The sequence below is a fragment of the Seriola lalandi genome, unplaced genomic scaffold (genome assembly GCF_002814215.2).
Source record: "Seriola lalandi dorsalis isolate HSWRI2012SDOR001 ecotype SW California unplaced genomic scaffold, Sedor1 jcf7180002054945, whole genome shotgun sequence".
In the NCBI taxonomy this organism is placed as follows: domain Eukaryota; kingdom Metazoa; phylum Chordata; class Actinopteri; order Carangiformes; family Carangidae; genus Seriola; species Seriola lalandi.
The window spans coordinates 2,426,757-2,448,358 of NW_019525496.1; the positions used below are offsets into that span (position 1 = coordinate 2,426,757).

Here is a 21,602-nt window from a genome sequence, read left to right on the forward strand (position 1 = left end):
CAAGTTTTGTACTCTGGGAGATGTACATCCTAATGTTACAGCTAAGCTAATACATTGCTCTTTATCTTACTTTTATCTGATTACAGTAATGACATGTGATGATTAGAGAGACAACCAGCTGTCAGAAGGCGTGACCTGTAGATACATCCATGTAATGATCGTCATTTAGTGAAGCACAACCTTAATTTAGTTATCAAAGCCAAATTGGCTCTCAAAAGTTATTGCGAAGAAATGCATCCACCAGTCAACGTGGCATTGTCGGCCCAGGCCTTTATTCTCTATGTGTGCACTATTCACTCTGACAAAGTAAATTGGCATGTTTACCGCTCATATGGCTTTCTGATAGTGCTTTCATAAGATGTCCTCATTTGTTGAATTAAAAATCTGTGCTGCACTCATTGACTCTGTATGATAGGACTATTCATCAACAACTCATGATAGCTATAAGCATAAATAATGAAATTCTAAAAAGGCAAATACAGTGAGCAAGTTTCACTGCAGGCTGGACCCCTAAGATAAATTCAAATCAGCTCCCAAAAGGGATTGTGCATGAAAGCTTACAACAACACCGACCACGGAAAAAACGACACAAAATCAGTGTTAAAAAACAGTTACAGTAATAGTTGTATGGGAACTTTTTCATTAATAAATAAACAGAAAAAAATTATAATAAAGTTTTCTTTTCTTTTCTTTTCTTTTCTTTTCTTTTTTTTTTTTAAATAAAATAAAGTAAAATAAAAATCCCATCACTGTCATGCAAGGATTGGTTTTTGGTTAATAATTTATTACCCATGACACCCGGAAGCGTTTACCTCCAACAGGTTGGCGGGGTGAAGTCCAGAGTTGCTCAGGTGGCAGCGCTCCGCAGGACGAAACATTTAAACAGGTAAAAAACAGAATAAACAACACGTCCAGGAAACTGTTTTTTTAGCTTCACTTCTGTGTCTAATGGCGCAGAGGGGTTTGTGGTGCAGCAGCAGTAATTAGGCGACAGGTGATTCATCTGGCAGGGTGCTGCACATTAGCTATTTATAAGGTTAGCTAACGTTACCATGAGTCCCCATGTTTACCTCTGTGAAGCAGCCATTACGTCATGAGCACTTAAAACTTACTTGTAATGAAGGAGTTTATAGCAAAGTTTGCACAAATTTAACACTGAACTAAGCTAAAACTAAACCTAGCATTGATTTATCCTCAAAGTCCACAGGAGTTGTTGGGGCAAATGACTAATTGCTAGTAAAAAAAAATACTAGAATAAAGACAACAGACTGTTAGATATACAGTAAACCACATTTGTTTGTCAGTTTTATGACAGTACAACAGGTGCAGTTTAGCTGTAAATCATCTGCCTGGTGGCTCATTATATCAGTGTATGGATCTTAATTTAGTTATGTGTATTATATAGCCGTACCATATGTTAGCTAGCTGACTGGTAAACTGCTATGTTAGGTAAAAGGCATAGATTAATTACTGACAAATGATATGTTAGCTTCCTCACTCACCAACTTACATGAGTTTTATTGCAGATTTTCAACACAATGAGAAATCAGACCAGCTCAGCATAATGTTCTTCTTATGTGACAATTAATTAACTTCTACTTAGTAATGCAATATAAATCTGGCAGTTGATATCATAGAAAAGACAAGATATAAAAATACTGCAATATTATCACTAACATTGAATTCTATATAGTAGGCTAATATGCCTGTACTACTACTATTTATGAAGACAAGTTTGTATGCTGCAGTCATTGTTAACTTAGTATTGGATATCACAGGCACACTAAAAGTTTGTTTACCGTCTTTGAGTACGCAGTGGTGTTTTCCATGGGAGACAGAAATAAGTTTAGATGGATTTTTCTTTGGTCTGCCTGGATGAGTCTAAGCCTTGATGTTGTGCTGGAAAACAAAGCTCATTTTGAACAAATTAATGTTACAAAGAGATCCTTCATCCTATTAGCTAATTTGCTATCCTGTTTCATTTGAATAAGTACAGCTATCTAACATTTGTTAAAGAGACAGCTGTTTCTGGAGTAAATCCCCTAATTTGATCAGCTTAATTGCAATAGATTTCGTAAACATCAAGATTGAATGCAGCGACTTTGTCAGTTAGTACAAGAATGCTTTAAACCTAATCTAATAAAATTGCATAAGGGAACCTTTGCAAAGCCACTTACCCCGTAAAAGGCTTGCTTACCCATTAGGCAAAAATTCCCTTAGACAGGAATAGATAGCAATTGATTGGGACTTCCTTGAAAATATGTGATCACTCTGCCTAATTTGTGATTTGGTGAAGTCATTGGGTGGTCTCCAAATGCTGTTTTGTCACTGGTCTCACTTGTCATTTGATTCTGGATTAGGCGGCCACTTTTTCTTCTAGATTCTAATAAGCCTCATCAAGAAGTCAATAATGTGGTCATTTTAGCCAAGAAAAACCTTGCCCGTGCTCCATGTATTGACCCAGGGGGATGCAATTCTCATTTTGTTTAACTATCTGCATTTTATGTATTTATTCCATGCAAATTTCAAATTCAACCACTGTTGATCAGTAAGTTTGCTCTGCTGAAAGGCCAAAAACGTGATGAGGCTCTTCTGCTTTTCACATAGAGCTTCAACATGTCTGAAGTGAGCAGTCAGCTGCCTCCAGACCCCATCTCTGCAGTTGGAGTCATCACTTCACTCAACAAGGCTCCTGATGGCTACTACGTTGTGAGTAATCATTTGAAACCATAGATGACTTCATGTTTTCAATATATTGGTTGGTTTAATGGGCTTCGATTAAGCTCAGAAGTTTTTTTTTTTCCTACTTTAAAAGTCACGGGTGCAATTAGAGCTTTTGTCTCTGTTCCCTGATGTTGGTTGTACATGTAATTGTTGTAACTGATTGTATGAAACAACGCACAGCCAGGATGTTGGCAGCTTTCCAAGGTGTTTTTGTTGGAGCTGTTAGATGACTTATTCATTAAGTTTACTTTGATGATTAGGAGGATTCCCTTTCTGACATTGCTAGTGGTTGCCACAAGTATTACAGACACACCAGGGGCAAAAATTTAATGATGCTTGGTTGATGCCCACCAGTCGTTTAAGTCTACCACCATGTTTCCCCTATACACAAGTACAACGACAACTGCACTATTAATAGGAATGTGTCAGGATGTAAAGTAGCATAAGATGGGCTATGGGCTAACTTTCCCTGGTCGTGAAAGAGATGGAGAGATTCACAAATGAAAAGGGTGTGTAAGTTTAACAAAGCACAAAACAAGCTCAAGGGCAGATCTCTCTTCCTCCCTCTCTCTCTTCCTATTCAGACTTCTTCTTGCTTTCACCCTACGCCCTCAAACCCTCCTTCTTCCCCCCAGTTTTATCTCTTCCTGCTCCACCCTGCACACCCAGCTTGTTCTAATTTCTGGCAGATGATGGTGGGTTGGCATCAGAATGGAGCCACTGGCAGGGGAACTATGTACACACCACACAGTAGTGACAAACAGAGAGAAACCCCATCAGACTTCCTCCTCTGCTGCTCCAGTACGCCAGTACATTTCAGCTGACGTGCAAATACTGTGTATGTTCTGGGGGGGCTAAAAGCTGAATGTGGCACTGATTTACTCCTGTAATATACATATATATATACACTCAGTAAATTGTAAATACTATTTTTTGTTAACTTAAAGGTACAGCAGCAGTTGGAAATTTGGAAACAGTGTGGACTTGTTGCATCATTCAGGAAGACAATAAAAGTGTAGACATATTAATAAACATTGGAAACTATTACTGCATTCAAATACAAAGAATCGCCTCATGTCACTACATACAACAGCTCATTTATGTTTTTGGATCATGATTTGGATTATGAATTCATACTGCCACAAAACCAAAAATGACCAGGGCATAGTGCAAACTAGGGCTGTTCCCTAAAAATGGATTAGTCGATGCATCAGTTGAGAAGCCCTTGAGCCATTCGCTGGCCCTTTTTTTGTATTGCCTCATAGGACACTAAGCAATATACAGGAGCAACAGTGTAGCAGGCTGTAAACTTTACAAACCGAGCCTTGTCTTAAATTGACCAAACCACAAAAGTAACTATAATGGAAGGACGGCACAGCGCAGGGTAACTCGTTTCTGTTGACCACTCCAATACTTACACCTCAAGTTTCCAGCGGACAGTTTAGCAGGAGAGACACTCTGCAGCGCTGTAGGATTTTTATAACTGAGCTATGACCGCAATGCCAACTACTGTTTTTTTAAGGTAAAACATGAGAACAGGGTTACAATACAGACAGCTTAAAGCCTGTCTTTAATAGTATTATTTTCAGTAATATAATTCAGTCTGTGTCAGTTTTCCTTTGTAAAATGAAATTTAAAAAAAAACAAAACGTATTGTTCAAGGTGATAAAATATCAGTGGGATACCTATGAATAAAAAGTCAAGTATAAGTCAGCTTCCAAGATAAAATTCAAGGCTTTTCAGACTCTGAAGCACTATTTCAGAAGCATTTGTCCCATCTTCAACAGCATCTTCTGAGCATCACTCTGTGGTCTTTCATCTGCAAACTTGAAATACAAACAAAAATATCAACACTCGTATCAGTGTTACTAATGCAGTGCTGAGAAAGGGGAAGTCTCAGGATATTACGCTGTATTGATTTGTTTTTCCTTTCATACCAGACTTCTTTTCAAATTCCTCCTTAATACTGACTGCTTACCATACTTACCATACTTTTTATACAGCAGATCAAAGGGTTGATTAACTCTTTTGCTCTCTGATACGGTGCGCTCACATCTCTGAACTTGAGCAGGTTGTTCCAACACAAGAGAGCACAGGCCCAGATCAAACACTGTTCCACTGGGATCAGGAGCTTTGCTGAAGCACCAGCAGCCACCCAACATCAAACACCATGAGTAGACTAATGCACACTCACACTCTGTGCACAGGTTGCAAAGGGGATATGTGTGTATTTCACATTTGCCTCAGCGTTTGACATGTTATGCTCATAAACTCATTGATGAGATGTAAGTTCATTACATGTCGTGCATCTAGTGCTAGCGTCTGATTAGCTAGGATGCCCAATAGCTGCTTATTTGTTTTTGAGGAGGCGCCTGCACTTTAATGGTGTAGGTTGACATTTTGGTGAGCTTCTTCTTGCCAAGAGAAGATGGATACCATTTTCCTGCCGGTGTGCTAACTCTAGGGCCAGTGAGCTAGGGCCAGAAGGCGCTTAGCTTAGCATGAAGACTGGAAGAAGGAGGAAACATCTAGCCTAGCTCTGACTAAAGCTCAAAAATACACCCAACAGCACCTCTAAAAGCTAACTAGCTAGGATGTTGCATCCTAATTGTTTCATTCTCTCTGTTTCATTTCATTAATTTCTGCTCAGAAGTGCTGGGAAAACTGTTGTTTGTCAGGTAACAGTGACAGCATGGAAATTTAGTTTTTTTGGAGATTAAATGAACAAGAAATAACGTTAATAAGTGAGCTTTAGTTATTTTTAACTTTAGGGAGGGAGCCAAGCTAGCTGATCCCCCCGCTTCCAGTCTGTAGCTAAGCTAATCGCTCCCTGGCTCTAATGTTTGCTCCTTCCTTAATGCACAGATGTGAGACTTATATCAATCTTTTCATCTAAATCTCGGCAAGTAAGCCAGAAACCACATATCCAAAAATGTCAAACTATTACTCAGAATAAAAGAACTTTTCAAAGTAACTGCAGCTGTAGTTCTTTAATATAAAGTCAGAAGTCAGTTTATCTGTTTTCAGTTGAGAGAAAGGATCCAAAACATGTTTTTCTTTTCAGTTTTTCTGTTCTCCTTTGAAGGGACTGTTTTTTTCCCTTGTACCTTTCTTATGTCTTCTCCATCTGGTTTCACTCTCCAGAGATTTTTGATTGTATGCCTTTATATCTTTGTATTCACAGCTGTGCTTCTCAGTGCTTCGTAGCAACTTGCTGGTGATGTCGGTCTCCAGAGATGCTTCATAGGAAAATTCAGCACCCCCTAAAGACTTGCTTCATAGGTGGGCTTTCAGATCACTGTATGCGTAAGATTTTAGGAAGTGGCAGTTGAATCTGTCACTGCATTTTACATCAAATGATGCAGCCATATTTTAATATCATAGCCATGACGTCTCTTATTAGACGTGTGGCATTCTTCTCATTGAAGCCTGTAATGATGGAGCCAGACAGTGGCAGGCTTGAAAGTATTAGAGAAGAGCCACCGCAACTTTACACATGCCTCTCCTGCCGTGGCTAGGCAGTTGGCGTTTCACATTCAAGCTGCGTAGCATCCTTGCTGCCGGCGGCTGTGGCAGGATGATGCCTGAGGTGCCTCCTAGGAGGACCGTGCCCTCGTTACTCCTCAACTTGACTTTGGGTTTCACAAAGCGAGCCCTTTGTTTACGCTGACAGGATGCGCTGGCTACTGACCTGGAAAAAGTGGCCAAGACGGGTTGTCTTGTAAAGAAGAGGGAGGCTGGTGATGTATAGGCTCCTTCTGGGACCTTTCATGGAACTGCTGTTGGAGACGCCCCGTAATCCCTCTCTCCGCTCATCTTGTGCTCTTTCTCTCTCTCTCATCCCACTATCTATCTCTGTTCCCCACTCTAGTCTCCCACTCTCATCCCATCTAGTCAGTGGTGGTTTTGCATGAATCTCCCCATGCCATGTTTCCCCCACCCAGTCACCGGGGGTCATTCATCATTATTGTCAAGGGGGTAATGTGTGTGGGTGGGTGCAGAGATCTATGACTTCTTCATTTGAATGAACCTCATTAGATTGACTCTTCTTTGTAAAGGATCCCTTTAGAAAACAGGTCTGGCAGTTATTTAGGTGATTCTCACATGATAGCCAATGGAACATGACGTTTCAGCCAACCGTATTTGCTCGAACGATGGAGGAGTCTCGGTGATGCAGTCTGCAGGTTATATTTTGCTTTATCGTTCTGCCCTCCACACCTACATTTACATAGCAATGTAGTTTAGGACCTTGAGCTTGACTTGTGGTGCCCACATGCTGTCAATATGATGCAGTCTATTTTTTTACTGACTCCACTGATCATTTACAACTATGAATGAGCTTATTGTACAAGGACAAGCTGCTGAGGTCTCTGGGTTTGGACTTATTTAGACATGGAATTGCTTTAAATGCTCAATAGCAGTTAAAGTATTCAAAGTGCATGTGCAGTATTCTCAGTTTATCTAAAAAAAAAAAACAGATACATTCCACATTTACCCCAAATATAATCCTTGCTTTCCCACAGAAGCACACTGAAGTTTGGTTTCCTTATTAGAGCAGATCCTTGTCAGGGCATCTTTAATCAGCCTGGTCCCGAGGGATGATATTTTTAGCCACCTTTTTGGAGGCTAAGACTCCTTTACCCACGCAGAGCACTAATGAGATGGAGCGCTAGTGTAGGCAAGCGTTAATTAAGGCTAGTATGCAAGGGAAGAGGCAAAAGCAACACGCTTGTGGCATACATACATTAACTTTATCCCACCTCCTGCATGTTTTTTTTCACTCCTTGTTTTTTTTTCTCTCTCTTTTTTTCCACGTAGGTTGCACAAACAACAGATGGCTCTGATGCCGACCTGTGGAAGGACGGCTTATTCAAATCCAAGGTCACTCGCTACCTCTGTTTCACCAGAAAAACTGTAAGTGTGAATATAAACTTCTGCCTTTCCCTATGCATTTCGCACTAACACATCATCTGCAGCACTTTTCTTGTCTGCCAGCGGTTATTATCTCAGTTTGCTGCTGCCAGAATATCTTTTTGCACTTTGCACTTTGATCAGTGAAAGTCCCATTTAAAAAGGCCATCGTTGGCAGGGCAGTTTTGAACTTTTACATATAATGGATTTGCATGCATATTCCAGATGAATAATACCTCTGTGAGATATTTTTCATGTTGTAAGCCCTCCTGAGGATATTATTTATGTTTATTCATGAAATAACAATGAGCTGTATTTTAACTATTCCAATTTATTCAATCAACAACGTCCCTGTAGAGGAAACGGTTACCAACCAGTAATTCTTGAAAGCTGATGTGCATATTACTGTGAATATGAAAATACTTCTTTTTATGTAAGAAATTACTCCACAAAAAAACACCTTTAGTGTAGTTGTACATATATATATATATATATATATATCCCAATTTGAGCAGCACTGACTCCTGTGGCTGAAATGATCTTTGAATGTTTCTCATAATCCTGTTGGGTCATTTTTGGACTCATCTGCTGCCTGCAGCCTGCAACTGATGTGTTGTTGCATGGCTGTCAGTAGCTCTGTGGCCATAAATACACCTGCAAACATCTCCTGGATTATGAACCTGTCTAACCTCAGCTCATACAGCTTACTATTGGCTGTCTATTTCCCTGGGTTTCTGGTAGATAATGCAGACAGCATTGTAAACAAAACCTGCATTTCTTTTGTTATTATTTTGCATCAGCTCAATTTTAGGACTTAATCAAGTCTTTTTCTTTTTTTTTCTTTTTTTTGTACAATATGTCCTCTAAAAGCCAGGCAACTTGGCAGCGGCTGCCTCGTGCCTGAGCTCAATCTGCTCCTCAGTTTAGTATATAGCATACAAATAGCCTCCCCCTAGTTCCTGTATATTATCTTAAAATGTCTGTCCACATTGTTTTAAAGACTTTGACACAAATAAAACATGACAGAGCCATCAACAAAGGCTATTTTGTCTGCCAGTCAATGGAGCTCCCACTGTAATTGTCTATGACAAAAACAGATTCTGTAAAATTAGCCCCTGAATTATGTGGGGGGAAATAAATAGTTTGTGATTTATCATACTCTAGGTTGGAGGTAGATAGCCCCTTTTGTCAGGCCCTGATGGAAAAAATCTCTCCAGTAAAAGGGGAAAACACTAAAAAAGGTTCCATGCATAGTAATAACATTCATCCATATTTCTCCTTAAGTCAGTATAAAAACTATGAATAAAAAATGTCTCTAATGGTAATGACTGTCGGGCAACAGTAGCAGTGGAATCCAGCCTTTTCGGACGCATCAAGTCACGCCTGGCTCGCCCCACTCTCTACTGCCGCTGTGTATTATTGCAATTTATTATGGCAAAAAATGAAAATGTAATGGGAGGCAGGGAAGAGTCATGCTTGAAAATGTCAACTACACAGACCCTGATTGTTTTTAACCAGTCCCATTCTGTTGATCAGACTGCCTGCTCTGTCTCCCATCATCCCACAGCTTCTCGCCAAAAGGTTGAGAATGATTACAAGTTCACAGATGCATTCTCTCATTGCAAAAAAAAAAAAGGCTATTAGAGAGTAATTACTTCAGCTATTTTGTCAACCCTTCTCTTTAGAGACATCCTGAGCTTTTAGTAAATCATTGACTCTATTATCTCTACATTTTCTTTTCTGAGCCCTCCAAAAAATGACTAACCTTTTTCTTTTCCTTGCTCGCTGTACTTTTAAAAAGTTGAATTTGCATAGATGACATTAAATTTCCTGCATGTGCTCTGTCTTCCAGGGGCCCGGCGTTGTTGTGGACATGAAGCTGACTGACATTAAGGACACGTTGCCAGAGGGCTTCACACCTGTGCAAGAAACAATGGACACAAGTAAGTAAACAGTCAATACCAACCACAGGCTCACTCCCCTCCTCTTCTTGTTTTTTCACTCTCCAACCAGCTTACGCAGAGGTCCTCAGGGGCAGCTTTGCTTGAGATAGTGAATGTTTTATGGGTGCAGGTTAGCTTAATTTATGGCAGACTGTGGGAATAAAATAAACATTTTGCCCTGGAGGTACAAGAGAAGAGAATCATGAGTCATTGTTTATCTCAGCTGGAGCTGTGCTTTTCTTTATGAGGGGCTTATTTATTTATGTATTTATTTGGGGAAAGGACGAGTGGATGGGGGTTATCTAATATTAATGAAATGCATTCCCCAATGCTTTAGTGCTTTTTGAGTGCTATGTATTTCCCCCTCACTATCCATGCCTTAGAAATGTAATAATATTTTGGTGTGGGGAGTGAGGACAGCTTGTTTATTATTTTTATTATCATTGCATTTACACTGCACTTTCTAGTGTTGCTGGGGAAATAAATGAGCGAGGCACAGATGCAATATAGGAAAGCATGGCAATGCTTTTTTATTTATTTATATTTCTTTTTGCCAGAATGAAGAAAAGAGATTATGTTTTGTTTGGCTTTGGTGTAATTTAATGTTTTATTACTTCATGTGAATCCATGTTTAATGTATACATGTGGCATTATGTATGAGTTCCTATCCCGAATCTCCACTTTAAATCCCTGTTGTGCACTAAAGCTGATGGAGGATTCACTTGCTTCTGTCATTTTACCTACTAAAATGATAAAAATGATAATAATGCATGTGGATTTTGTGGCTTTCCGCTGTCCAGTTATTTCCCTTTGAGCATAGCAAGTCACCAAGAAACTGATATTGGCTCATCTCTTATTCTGAGGCTGGTGAAGACTAAATAGCAAAGTATAAGTGGGATTTATGAATATATATTTCTCCTAGAGGTTCAACATGTCTATAGATTTTTTTTTTTTAGCCTGAAACTAAGAGAAGACAGGAGTGAATATGCGACCACGTATTCCTGTCTGACACCCTCATGTGTACCTGACTCATCAGAGGAAACTGCCATGAGGAAGAGGAGGCTCTGTGTGAAAATCAGCCCTCGTGCAGCTGCTGAGGTGGCGGTATATGACATCCAGATCGTTGCAAAGTCCAAGTACCATCTTGTTAACTACAGCTGCATAGGGTGAGCAGTTTGGCACCGGAAATGGATGCAGTCATGATGTCTTGTATCTCCTATCAGTCACCATACTTTGTGACATTGTGTACATATAGAATATAAAACTTTTTAATTAGCTTGAAGCATAACTAACCAAGCTTTTTAAAACTATGAAACTGTGTGTTTGTGTGTGTGTGTTTGTGTGTGTGTGTGTCTTTCTTCTTCATCTTTGCAGTGAGATTAACAATATGGGACTATGGTATCGAATGGGAGATGTTCCTCAGCATCAGCCGTCCCAGGAAACGTCCATCACAGCCAGCACTGACGCCCCGCCCAGCACAGCAAGGTAATGTCATATTACAATATTCAGGAGCGCCTCTTGAAGTTCAGCTTTCCTCCTTCCTTTCCTTTTTATTTCACGCTCAGTGTACTCTCGAACTGTTGTTGCGCTTCCGTACCATATGTACGACAATGAAGACACAAGCAATTGATCACTCCCGGGCAATCTGCCGTAAAGGTTGTGGCTGGACAACGAGGTAGCGAGGGTGAACCGGAGAGACAGGCTAACTAGACAGGATCCCCTGAACAAGAACATGAGTTCAATGAGGGCTAAACTCCTGCTATTTGTGGTGTGTCCCAGGAGGCAGAGGCAGGTCGCTCCTCTGACTGTGTTGACAGGAGTGTTGTTCTGTGCAGACAAAGAGGAGGAGATGTAGCCCGGAGAGGGAGCGACAGCTGCAGAGGAAGGGAGGAGAGCTCCAAGATCTCCGCCATGCTGGAGTGTCTGTGCGTGCGTGCGTGCGTGTGTGTGTGTGTGTGTGTGTGTGTGTCGCCTCCTCTGCTCATGCTGCTCAGGCTTCCTCCGCCTCAGGCCTCACAGAGAATGGAGCAACCCTTTGTACTGTGTCCAGATCAAACAGCTCAATTATTTATTGCAATGAAGAACTTGGGGATTTCCACAGCAAATTGTAAATAAACAATTGAGACTCCTTCGGTGTGGCGGTGCTGAGGAGAGGGAGGCTTGGCACGGGATGCTGACGGCTTTGCCAACTTGAATTGCTATGCTTTGCCATCCTGTGCTGGGCTGAGTAAAAGCCACTTAAAAGCCACAACAGGCCAGAGTGGTGGATGCCAGCAGGCGCATTCAAAACAGAGCTTTTGTTCACATGGTCACGCAGTGGGATGAGAACAGTAAAATGGACAGGCGTGAATTCAAAACCCAAGTTCAAACTGCGTAGAGTTTTGTGAATCGTCCATATTTTGGAAGTCAGTGGTCAATAATCTTTGATGTATTGAAGTGATGGCGAGAGCTCAGGCCCATGTGTGCGCCTTCGGAACTCTTACCGGTAATCCTCAGTTCTTTTGAAGCCCACTTTCAAGTTGGTGAGGCTCAGAGGCTGGAATAAATTGCACCTCGAAGCGACTCACACCCCCTCCTGATGCCTGCTGAGATCACAGGCTGCTGTTTTTGTATTAACATTAAAATTCATTCCACAGTCAAAGAGTCTTCCTTTTAGAGTATTTCCATCCATAATGCACTGACACATAAGGACGGAACTGTGGGCAATTTAGACAGTGGCAGTTCTTTTGACTGTTTATCTGGCATCCTTTCTGTGTAGTTACATGCACTTTAGACAGCCATACATACAGCTATAAATATTTCTGAAGATATTTCACAGTCACAGATTAGATGGTTTGACACAGTAATTTATAAACAGCTCCTCAAGCCCCCTGATTGCTTAAGTAAGTACAGTACTACAGTGTAACTGTCTCTGCAGTATCACCCCACTATACTTTATTCATATTCAGCAAGAGAAAATTCTCTCCTCCATGCCTCCTTCAGGCTATCTATAACAACTTTATGGCCTTTGGAGAATAGCACCTCTTAAATTTAAGTGCTCTTTACAGTCAGTGGAAAAGATGTTTTAAATACAGTCAATAATGTGTAAATTTTTAATGACCCTTATAATTTTGAAAGCTTCAGTGATCCCTTTCAAATGTTACGTTGCCTCAGGCAGTGAGAGCTTGTTAGAGTTGTGTACAAACGTAAACTGCAAATCAGGTTGTTTTATTTTTTTTTTCAGCAGCGCAGAGCCAGGGTACACACTAACTGCAGGGTGTTGCATCATTATGGGATGCACACACTTATTGCATCAAGGCTAAGGTGTTGTATTTGAATTGTTTTTGTATTGTTTTGTCAGCTATAAACAGGATATCTGCAGGTCTTGAAAAGTTTTAAAAAGCTTTGAATTCAGTTCAGTCCTCAAAAATAGGCCTGAGAAGGTATTTAAGAGTTTGAAATTGAATTTACCAAGGTCATAAATACTTTCTCTTGCCCGCTGTAAGGAGAAGCGCTAGTTATGATATGTTTTTGTATGCGATTGTTGGCTGTCAGCAGATGTAACACACTTACAAACTAAAAGTGGGATTGTTGCAACAGTGGATTGTGCAAATAGGAGGCTGTTCCATAATTTTTTGTGGGTTGGAGCTTCAGTCAGCACCATCAGACCTGCAGCAAGTCCTGTCACTACTGCTACAGCAGCTACAGCTGTAGAGGCTTTTTGTCTTTGAATGGGTAGATATTTATTTTAACTGAACTTCAAAGAATTATGGCTATAACGAATGATTATTGTCATTATTGAGTAATCTGCCAATTTTCTTCATTAATCAATTAGTGTAATGAAATGTCAAAAAGTAATAGAAATTGCTCCTTGAAAACTTCCCACAGCCTAATGTGACATCTTCACATTGCTTGTTCTGTCTGTTTAACAGTCCAAACCTGAAATTTCAATTTCATTAACTGATTAATTGAATATCAAAATAGTTGATTTTCTCTCAATCGATGAATTGATTAGCAACTTAATCATTCTTAATTGGTTAATCCATCCACTCATTTTCTGCCACTAATCCATGCCCAGGCTGCTCTAATTAATCTAATTATATAATGAAGGATTCATTGTTATATTCTGTTGGGAAAAGTGATAAAATAATTCTAGGTCATATTGTCCCTTCCGTTTTTTGCGTTCATGCTTTTGTTGGTAGTGAGTTGTGATTCAGGTAAATTAAATTTGAGTCTGTGTGGTGTTAAAATGTCTGAAATTCAACTTTCCTGCAGAAAGCCTGTAAAAAAGAATCTTAGGAATTAGTTAAATTCAAAGTTAAATCAAAGATAGACACTGAACCTAAAATAGTTATTTCTTATTGGCCCAGGTTGTTGCACCACACTGAGCCACTAAAACTCTAAGTGTAGGGCCCTGTTGAGCAGTCTGCCATGCAAATGCATGGGAACCTTGTGTGTTTAATGTTTCTTTATTAAGTTTGTCTGAAGCGTTTCAACCAGCGACAGTGTTCTGTTTTGATTCATAGCTGCAGCCTGATGTCAACCACTTTGGCTTGTTATCTGTCAAGACAGACCGTATCAGCCACTCCCTGACTTTATAATGTGAAAAACCTGCACCATCCGGTCAGCCTTTTAATGTGTCCAGTAAAGTATCCCCCTCCTTCCTTCTCCCAACCAACGCTGCCATTTGTTCTCCTGATAAAACTGTCATTGCTGAGGCTGATATCTGACCTCTACAGTGACTGCTAGCATAAATTAGCCTTGTCCTAATATTGCAATTTCTTTCGCTTCACTCAGAATCAAGGTTTTTGACATTTCTCTTAGAATAATAGGCTATTGTACACACGGACACTTTTTAAATCAAACTGTACAGCGATAAAAATGTCAAGGCCAAGTATCTTTTTTTTTTCTCTCCATCGTATAGCAGGCTTTTTCTTTAACAGGTGAAGTCTAGAGAGTCATCAGTGTCAGAATTGGCATGCATATCAATACGCTTTGGATTGCTCTGTCTTCTACCTGTGACACACCACACATTGCTGCAGCTCTGCAGGAGTATTGTATCAGCTTTCATTGCACGCTGGTTAACCAAGACTTCCCACTGCACACGACTCGTGAGAGAAAGAGACACTGTGACTGTCAGTGTGTCGCCTGACAGATCTTCCCATCTGAAGTGTTGAAGAACAATCATTCCCAGCTCAATCTCACTCATTACTTTGTTGTGCTCGGAAAAGTTGCAAAAAGTAGTGGAGATCAAGCAGAGGGATGCGGAGCGGTGCCAGGAATGATCGAATGATCAGCTAAGATCTGATGGGCTCAGACTGTTCGGTGATTTGCCACCAAATTCAGAGAGATCCTCTTTTCAACACCTGACACCAAACTTAAAGGAGGATAATGATGGGTGAGAAAGCAGCTCCCACAAAGCAGCACTGTCGGCACATAGAGGAAGGTGTGGAGATGTTGTCACGGGGAAGGCTGGATGTGTGTCAAAACAAGCGCTTCCAGCTCTCTGTATCGCAGCTCTGGCTCTTCAGTGATATTACTCTCATCCTCATCTTACCTCTCCACTGACTACCACTTGTCTGTCCCCACTGTCTCTCCCACTTTCTCTTCTCCTTCTCCTTTTTTTTTGTGCAGACAACTCTTTTCCTTATTCCATGTGGAACAACATAAAGAACACCATACAAAAAAAAAAGAAATCTGCTGAACTGTAATTCATGTTGTCAAGTAATCCTTAGTGTCATGGTTCGCTTTACAGCACTAATATGATTTTAACTCTGGCAGATTTCAAGGGAACATAAGACTCTTGATCTGCGTTGTAATTACGTAAATCTTTCAGGCCGTGTTCCCAGTTTTACTATAATTTGATGAGGAACTACACTGTAATTGAATATTCAAATTAGGAATATGTGTCAATATGGCTCTCCTTGCCTGAAATGAGGATTAATTGTTGTCAAAACTCCAGTGGCCAACATAATATGAGCCCCAACACTGCTGTTGATTAACAAATGCACTTGCAATGTTTTTGTTTTAAGAATTAGTTGTCTAATTGATTTGCCATATGTTACCCTCTCCAATGCACCTAAAATTGTATTTAGAAATCACCAGTTTGGATTGAGACAGTTTGTGTTCGAGACAGATGGGAAAAACGACCCTGGAGGTTGCAAGTAGAAAAGCATTTCTTGAGCACATTTTCCCAGGTTTCACACTGAGTGTTTAGAATTTTAAAGTACCACTTTCACTCTTTAGATACATAAATAGATAAACAGCCAGACCTAATCATTTCTTTTTCTCTCTGTTCTCTTTGTTTCTTCTCAGTACTAATTTAACAACACAAACGCAGATGCCTTAAAAGACATTTAAACCATTTCCCTCCACGTTATCAGACCGCGGGATGTATCTGTGCTTTGAAAGATGTGTACCTTTCTTCCTCAGCAGTGGAATCAACCTTTGCAAGGTAAAAGAAGTCTGCGTTGAATATGGCAATCGTTCCCGCAAGATTGATGCCAACCTTTTAAAAATTCACCATTGGCCTGGATTTAACATGGCCAAATGCTGATGTAAATGAGGAGGGGAAAAGTCGAGCCTTTCATTGCAAATAAATCTGAGTTGCAGGCTTCAGCTCATAAATACCACAGCCTGTCAGAAGTCTTGTTTTATTGCTCTTGATGGAAATTATTGCATTTATTTATCTCATCCAAAGAGATAAGGCTTTGGAAGCCGCAACTCACATGCAGCACCCCGAGAATATATGATCTGTCTTAAATTTTAAAAATTTGGATTTTACACCCCATGCGAGCAAAGATTGATTATGTTATCCATAAACAGACCAAATACAGAACATGATACACACTTCATTATTTGCAACTTCACACCTGCTCACTTCCAAAATCTGTCCCGACTTTGTTATAATTCAGCGCTGTTTCCCTGCCTCCTCTATCCCACTTGTCTGCCTTGTTCTTTCTCTTTAACAACCAACTCTTACTGTATGCCTGTGTGTCCTCCAATCAAAGCAATTCACTTTTTTAATGACATCGCCAACTGCTTTGCATTATCATTATAAAATCATTTGTTTTATAATGCCATCCCAGAACGTTCCCTTCAGAGCATGTCATGTTATGCAGCTCTCTCTTGAAGCTGTGAATTTTTTTTTTTTTTTTTTTTCCTGCTTGCTGTGGATTTATCGATCCGTAGGGGTGAGTCACAGGGTGTAATTCATGATAGCTTGATTGATGAGGATTTCAATCTTATATGGTTTGTTAACTTCAACTGCCCACAAAGTGCATTCTGTGCTGTTTTCTGTAATACAAGGCCATGAAACGGTGAAAAAAAAAAAAAAAAAAACAGACTTCCCTTGAATAATGGAATCTCTCAGTTCCTCCAGAATTAACAAGATCCTGCTCCAAACCCCCCGTTAAAGGTCTGCTTGAGCCCCTGGGCAGCTGAGGCACGGTTTAACTTTTCCCATATTTCTCCTCTTCACATTCAGCCTGGTATTTCACTGCTCTGTTTTGCCTGTAGACAGATCACAAAGCCTCCCCATGCTTTAATGCAAAATAAATTCTACTGTGTCATATTTTAATGTGTGAGGCATGTGTCTTGGATCACAAGTGTTCTCGTCAAATACAAAGTCTACATGCATTTTGGGGGCGTTTTTTTAACATGATTGTCAATAAAATAGTATTGATCGGTTGACTGAACATGTTACTTGTTTCCTGCCTGCAGGAGGACCACGAACAGGCCAGAGTATGAGCATCAGAGCAGTGGGACCTACACCATGTCAGGTAAAAGGTCTCACACTTTAAATGTATGCACGTCAGCACCACTTATGACGGTCACTATAGACAGTCAGAGGGTTTTAATAGTTTACCCAAGCTGCATTAGATCTTCCTTTTAAAGTGAAGCTGTGATTTTGGAGAAAAATGTAGTACTTATGCTTCCTATGTTTCACTGCATGTCTGTACAAACAGTTTTGTCTCTACCTGAACATAAAAGAAGCTTCTCCGGTACTTGATCTACAAACGCTCTGTGTCTAGATCTCCTCACTGATGGACACTGTACAGAGCTTTGCTTATCTGAGCGAACGTGACTTCCCAGAAGAGCTCTGCATTACACTCAAGAGAACATTTAACAGCTGTCAAAGATGATCCATCACATGCCATACTTACATATGTACCGTGCATGCACTGGACGAATTCCCTTCTCTTTGTCAAGGAGAAACTCGACTACAGTACAATGCCCCATGACTAAAACAGCAGAAAGGCTAATTCGTTTGGAAGCAGAGCTTAGCTATGACAGCCTCAGAGCCACAGAGTCAGAGCCGGCTGAGACGCTCCAGCCTTAAAGAGCGTGTGATCCACACGAGGTGAATGAGGCAGGCAGGTTTTTATCCAGCTGGAGAGAGACACCATGTGGTGAGGATTCCTCCTGCTGCTCCAGCACAGGCACACCCAGGCTATGGCCATATTATACCCAGCCTCTTTAATACGAGTCTAGTGTTAAAATGTACAAATTGATATAATAACAGCTTTGATTACATAAACTAAATTTAAACTGTAAAGTCTCTGAATCCAAATTGAACACTGTCCATTGTATAAAAAAAAAGAAGAAAAAAAGAAAGAAAAGGAAACAAGAAAAATGCATAATTGACTAAAAAATGATTAACACATCATTGTGTTGGTCTGACAGTCATATTATAAGTTAGTCAAGACAAGTGTGCAAAGTGTGGCCCTGAAGGAGCCGACATTAACACACAGCTGAATGGTTTGTGGCATTTGGTGTGCGACTCCTCCACTGGGACGGGCTTTGAGTGACACTGAAGAACATGCACATACTGTACAGCGCACTGCCAGCAGTCATCATTTATCCCCAGAAAGCTGTCCTTTGCAGGTGCACAGACTCCCTCTTTCTTCTACCTTAATGCGTCCCTCCATGAGATGGTGAGATTGTAAAGAGAAGAGGATAATGTAGTTAGCCTGAGATGTTTCTCGCTTTATTGCTTGAGACTGTGTACTCGTCAGCCTTACAGCATCACACTGTGAATGTGAGAGAACGCAACTTCCCTTCATTAACAATGTGATAGCCTGCAGACCAAGTGTGAGGTCGTAGCCGACAGCCTATATTTGTGTTAATTGTTAGCGTGGTGGTAGCTCTGGTGTGTGTGTGTACGTGTGTGTGTGTGTGTGTGTGTGTGTGTGTGTGTGTGTGTGTGTGTGTGTGGGCTGACAGCTGGCCAGGTTCGAGTTGGTCTAAAACCATGTGCGCTCTGTCAGGGTTGTACAGGCGCCTTCTTTAGGATTGATGAATTGCCTGCTTTCTTGATTAAACCCTCCGTCACTTCCCAACAAAACAAAAACCCCAACACAAAAAAAAAAGCGAGTTGAGGGGAGGAGAGGTAACATGTCTGGGAAATCTGTCATCTGCAGTCACATCATGTACAGATGTGATGTGCAGGCGCTTTGACATTTATTACCAGAATATTAAAAACTAATTCACATTTATTTTGCAGCCCTCTTTGACTTGACAGTTCAAGCTCATTTGAAAAGTTATCAAGTTTTCATAGCAGCTCCAACCTTTTGCTTTTCTTTACCAGCGTTGCTTTGATCCATGCAAAGTCCCTTTGCCAATTAGGTGTATTATTCACACATTGACAGGAAAGCAGGGTATTTTAAAGGTAATTAAAGTTGGATTCATGAAATGTGTCTAAAAAGCATATGTTTGATAAAAAATAAATGTAACAGCGCTGGGGGAAAAAAAGTCTCAAACCTATGTGATACTGAGTCTGTTGCATTGCCGTCTCTCTTCATTATCTACAGAGCAACATATAGTATTCAGCAGACATCCACCTGATAAAAAGGTAAACGTAATAAAAAGTAATACATTTACATATCTATCGCATTAATCAAAAATAAATCCTGACATTGGCCCTGATCTAACGTAATATGGAGAGCAATTATTTCCCTATCCATTAGAGGAACTTCAATTAACAGACACCAGACAGTTCATCCTTCAGAGGAGGAGGAGGAGGAAAAAATAGGAGGCTCAAAATTAACTTGGGTTTGCAAAATATCTTGGCAGGATGACAGTGATTTTTGATTTTCAGGAAACAATATTAGAATTCTTATTAAACTATGTGCATCTGCTTTTAATTTGCTGCAAATAATTGGAAAATGCAATGGAGCTTTCCAATTAAAGCTCCACTTTATGCTGTTTAATAATACCCTCATAATATTATAGCTTATGAAATGACAGGTGAGTTGGTGTATGAATAAAACATAAAGCCCTGTAATAAGAGACAGAAAAAAAAAAAAAAAAAAAAAACGAGACAGTTGTTGGGGGGCTTTTAAATGCTCGACATAATTTGCATATATTAATCTCCTCTTTTCAGCCTTATCAAGTATTCCACTGTATTTGAAGTTAAAATAGTCATGACAGGCAGGGGTACGCTTCGTTTTTCCAAGGATTTATTACTTGTATAATTCTGGATCTTTAATAAGCCAATATGACTGATCCTCTGAGTTCTGTGGAATTTGGTTAATTGTTCCAGATGGTGCTCACTGATTATGCAAAATTACTTTCTTTCTCCTCTTTTTCCCCCAACTACACCATTTCTTGATTGACTAACATGGAGAAAAAAGATTATTTTTGGCGCAGCACTTTCATTAAGAGGGTTCTCATCAGGTTTCAAACAAAAGTTCCATCTTATCTCCCTGTGTAGTTCTGGGCGAGGCTGTACAGAGGGAGGAGATCAGCCGGCTCTTATCTCAAACCGTGATGGATCTCAACTGCTTCTGCACCGCTGGGGTTATATTTTAGAATAACACAATTCTTTAGGCTGAGGGATTAAAAAACACGACCTCTGGATAGTGACACAAAAGTTATTATTAGTGTACGCTGTTCTCTTCTTTCTCTTTTCTCCTCTCTTTCTCTCCCAGAGATTGATGAAATTACTAAGCAGCAGGGTTGGTCCTACACTCGCAGCTCGGGCTCCATCCACAACTCACTAACATTCTGTTTTGCATCAGCTAAACTGAGCTGAATGAATCATTTATGGAAGTGTTATGGGGGAGGTATGGGCAGATTTACTGCCGAGCTTTTACTTTGGATGGAATGGGATTTCTATGAAACCGATCTTGATGTCTGAAGTAATGCCAAAGCTTACATCAAGACATGAAAGGAACGCTCTTAAAACCCACGTTTTGCTTCTTAATTCCCCTGGTCAGCAAAAGGCGAAACAGAGAGCGAGAGAGAGGTTCAGCAGAAGAATAGTATTTACACCTAATGCATACACATACACACATACACACACACACACACACACACACACACACACACACACACACACATACACACACACACACACACAGACACACACATACTGTACATTCATGTCCTAAAACTGTTTACTACCCCCAGCAACTAATGATATAAAGGTTGCTGAAATCTTATAATTGCTTGTAAATTACAGCATGTTCAAATTTGCTTGAATTCAGTTTTAGTTTTTTGTGCATTTTCCATATTGACATAGCAGCATAGTGTCAGTGTTTTGGGATGAATACTGCAAAAGTAAATTAAAAATTCACACCAGCATGCTGTGAAGAAAATTCTATGTTAAAGGCAACTGTGAAAAACATACAAAAAACCAGTAAGCAGTTCTGAGAAAGAGTGAGGAGAATTATTGTCAGTGTCATGAAGTGAAATACAGTCAGAAATCGCTTTTTAAAAAAAAAAAAAAAAAAAAAAAAACTTGGAATAATTTTGCTAAAGTCTGGACAGTGTGTGTATGTACTTCTCTGGATCTGCAAAAAAAAATCTTTGTTTGTTAGTGGAGATTATGGAAGAAGTATTTCTTACATTTACTACAGTTTTTATTCTTGTGATTCTGGAAATTTTTAGTGTGTCTTTTAAAATCCTCTTAGCTGCTGATCTCAATGAAAAACACTGATACATGTCAAAGCAAATCCGTCCGGTGGCGACCAAAGTCAGCTGTGTGAAAATGAAGTCTTTTATTTTGTATAGTCTGTGTTTATCTCCCCAGTCAAAAAGCTC

The 21,602-nt window shown here is 40.1% G+C and overlaps 1 protein-coding gene across 6 annotated transcripts in view; it reads left to right on the plus strand.

Moving 5' to 3' along the window:
* The first annotated feature begins 803 nt into the window (after positions 1–803).
* LOC111645093 (multivesicular body subunit 12B-like) overlaps positions 804–21,602 on the plus strand; it is a 32,390-nt gene continuing 11,591 nt past the window's right edge. For all 6 annotated transcript variants that reach the window (XR_015436279.1, XM_023394149.2, XM_087170349.1 and 3 more), the window contains exons 1-7: positions 804–886; positions 2,608–2,709; positions 7,543–7,638; positions 9,488–9,578; positions 10,615–10,744; positions 10,953–11,063; positions 17,280–17,338. Coding sequence is in view for 5 of the 6 variants with exons in the window: in XM_023394149.2 (XP_023249917.1) it covers positions 2,617–2,709; positions 7,543–7,638; positions 9,488–9,578; positions 10,615–10,744; positions 10,953–11,063; positions 17,280–17,338 (580 nt within the window). In the remaining variant the exon portion in view is untranslated. The remainder of the gene's footprint in view (positions 887–2,607; positions 2,710–7,542; positions 7,639–9,487; positions 9,579–10,614; positions 10,745–10,952; positions 11,064–17,279; positions 17,339–21,602) is intronic.